Source organism: Frankliniella occidentalis, unplaced genomic scaffold (assembly GCF_000697945.3).
Source record: "Frankliniella occidentalis isolate FOCC.00 unplaced genomic scaffold, Focc_3.1 Scaffold47, whole genome shotgun sequence".
NCBI classification, from domain to species: domain Eukaryota; kingdom Metazoa; phylum Arthropoda; class Insecta; order Thysanoptera; family Thripidae; genus Frankliniella; species Frankliniella occidentalis.
The window spans coordinates 93,267-95,780 of NW_026267177.1; the positions used below are offsets into that span (position 1 = coordinate 93,267).

The 2,514-nt window shown below is 50.1% G+C and overlaps 1 protein-coding gene across 1 annotated transcript in view; it reads left to right on the plus strand.

The window, feature by feature from the left end:
- LOC113205422 (serine/threonine-protein phosphatase 2A 56 kDa regulatory subunit gamma isoform) overlaps window positions 1-2,514 on the plus strand; it is a gene marked incomplete in the record, with an annotated part of 40,593 nt that overhangs the window by 26,351 nt on the left and 11,728 nt on the right. Inside the window, 4 exon segments of the mRNA XM_052267135.1 lie at window positions 1,425-1,624; window positions 1,728-1,861; window positions 1,933-2,133; window positions 2,211-2,270. Coding sequence (XP_052123095.1) covers window positions 1,425-1,624; window positions 1,728-1,861; window positions 1,933-2,133; window positions 2,211-2,270 — 595 coding nt within the window.

Below are 2,514 nucleotides of genomic sequence, written 5' to 3' on the forward strand. Positions count from 1 at the left end.
CGCGCTGCCCCCGCGCTGCCCCCGCTGCTGGCCCCAGCGGCCCCAGCCTGTGGGGCCTGTGGCGTGTCGCTCCCGTCGCGCCCCCGGGCATGCCGTCGGCGTGCTACGCCTCGAGAGGGAAGCGAAAGCCGAGCTGCAGCTGTAAGCTGTCATCCCCGTCGCCGAAACTCGCGCCCCACTGCTTGACGTCGTCCAGCGCCAGGGTCGCCCCGTCGTCACGCCGAGGACGACGGACGACGGCTAGCTTTGCTACCTGTGGAGCCCGGAGGGAGCCAGACGGCTCTGGCGGCCGGGCCGACCGAGCTGGCAGGCGCGCGGCGCGTTGAGCTGGCAGCCAGCACGCAGGCAGCGCGGAGGCGAGGCGGCCATGATGGAATGGAGGTCCCTGAAGGAGCGTCTGGTCGATCTGCGTAGCGCTGCGTAAGGACGCCGTGCCAACCCTTTGGCGTCCTCCCCTGTCTAGTGCGTCCCCGACACCGCCAGCCCCTCCGAGCGCCCCTCCAAGCTCCTCGCCCTTGGACAGTGAGGCAGCTAACCCCGGCCAGGACCTCCTGTCATGAAGCGGAGTGGAGGGGGCTCCTAACCTGTACGCAAGTGGCTCTGACAGTTTACTGGAGAGAGACCTGCACCGCCTGCACCGAGGCCGAGGGGGCTGTCGAGCGCGTCCAGGACGAGGGAGGCAGGGCACTCCGCCGATGATGAACCCCATCTGCGTCCGCGCCGAGGCTTACGCGCTGGCCCACCCTAGGCTTGCACCCCTCGAGTGACATGACAGCCTGGCTGATGGGGGGTGCGCGGCCCTCTCCACGGGCATGGTGCACAGTGAAGTGAGTGCGGGGATGGTCCGGGACCCTCTCGGCATCCCCAAGTCTCCGAGTTTCCATAGCGGTTTGGACCTGGCGGCGTCGGCCTCAGCCGTGGCGGGAGGACGGGTGAACGGTTCAGGGGGCGGGGCCGGTGTGGCTATTCCGCCCCCGGGTCCTCCAGGACGCGACAGTACGGACGATGAAAGCCTCTTCGGCATCAACTGCCCAAACGGGCTCAACGGACTCAACGGTCTTAACAGTGCCGCGGTACTGGCGGCCAGGCCTCTACCGTCTTTGCTTGGTATGTGAATGCTGAACCAGGGGGTAGCAGGAGCAGTGGCAGGTTGAAAATGTCAAGCTATCATTTGTTAGTCTTCTTGTCCTGTGTCCTGATGCCACAATTTATTATTCAGTGTAGTATTTGTACTGGAAAATCTGTCTGGGTGAATTACAATCTTATATTACAATATAGTAATCAGGGCTGTGATTTCCTTTGTGTTGTTTAGCTATTTTTAATTATTTTGTGTTATGTTTTATTTGGAGTTTTCTGTATACATGTATAGTCCTAATAAAAATGTCAGAAGTATGCTAATATTATTTTGATGTATATTGTTACAGAGGCACCTACCAATGAACAAGAAGAGCTCTTTGTTAAAAAGATTCGGCAATGCTGTGTGCTGTTTGATTTTGCATCAGAGCCATTATCAGATCTAAAATGCAAAGAAGTTAAAAGAGCTGCTCTTGGTGAGATGGTTGAGTATGTCACTTCTCAGAAGGGTGTCATTACAGAGCCCATCTATCCAGAGGTGGTTAATATGGTTAGTATATCATTTAATTTTCCCGATGAGTTATATCTAACCCTTTAGGAGTTTTGATTTTACTTAAAACTGTACTGCATAACTTAAATTAATTTTATTATAGTTTGCTGTGAATCTTTTTCGCACACTGCCACCATCTCAAAATCCTAGTGGGGCAGAATTTGATCCTGAAGAAGATGAACCAACTCTGGAAGCTGCCTGGCCACATCTTCAATATGTTTATGAATTCTTCCTCAGGTGAATTTCAAAAAATCTGCCCTTATAGAAAACTTTTTAAAATATATGCAATAACTGGTTTCTCTGTAAAGGTTTTTGGAATCATCTGATTTCCAACCTCAACTGGCCAAGCCATACATTGATCAGAAGTTTGTCTTGCAATTATTGGAATTGTTTGACTCTGAAGATCCACGTGAGAGAGATTTCTTGAAGACTACCCTCCATAGAATATATGGAAAGTTTTTGGGACTACGAGCATACATTCGCAAACAAATTAACAACATATTTTACCGGTAATTATTATTTCCTACTAATATTATTTTAAAATCTGTTTAGGATTATTAATTTATCATTGCGATATTATTTACAGATTCATCTATGAAACTGAACGTCATAATGGCATAGGGGAACTGCTTGAAATTCTTGGAAGGTATGTATTTTGTTTCATGTAGTGAATCTGACTAGCGCTATTCCCTTTTGTCGTTATACTGTACCCTTGGGCGTTTTGGGGGCAAGTTGTGTACTTGTTTTGCGATCGGGGCATTATTTGCTATGTTTAGTGACTGCAGGCAACCCTGCACGCACGCATGGGTGTGGCACAGCTCAACTACAAAAGAGAATGGGGTGTATAATGAAGAAGTTTTTCAATAATATGATATTCTTATCTATGATTT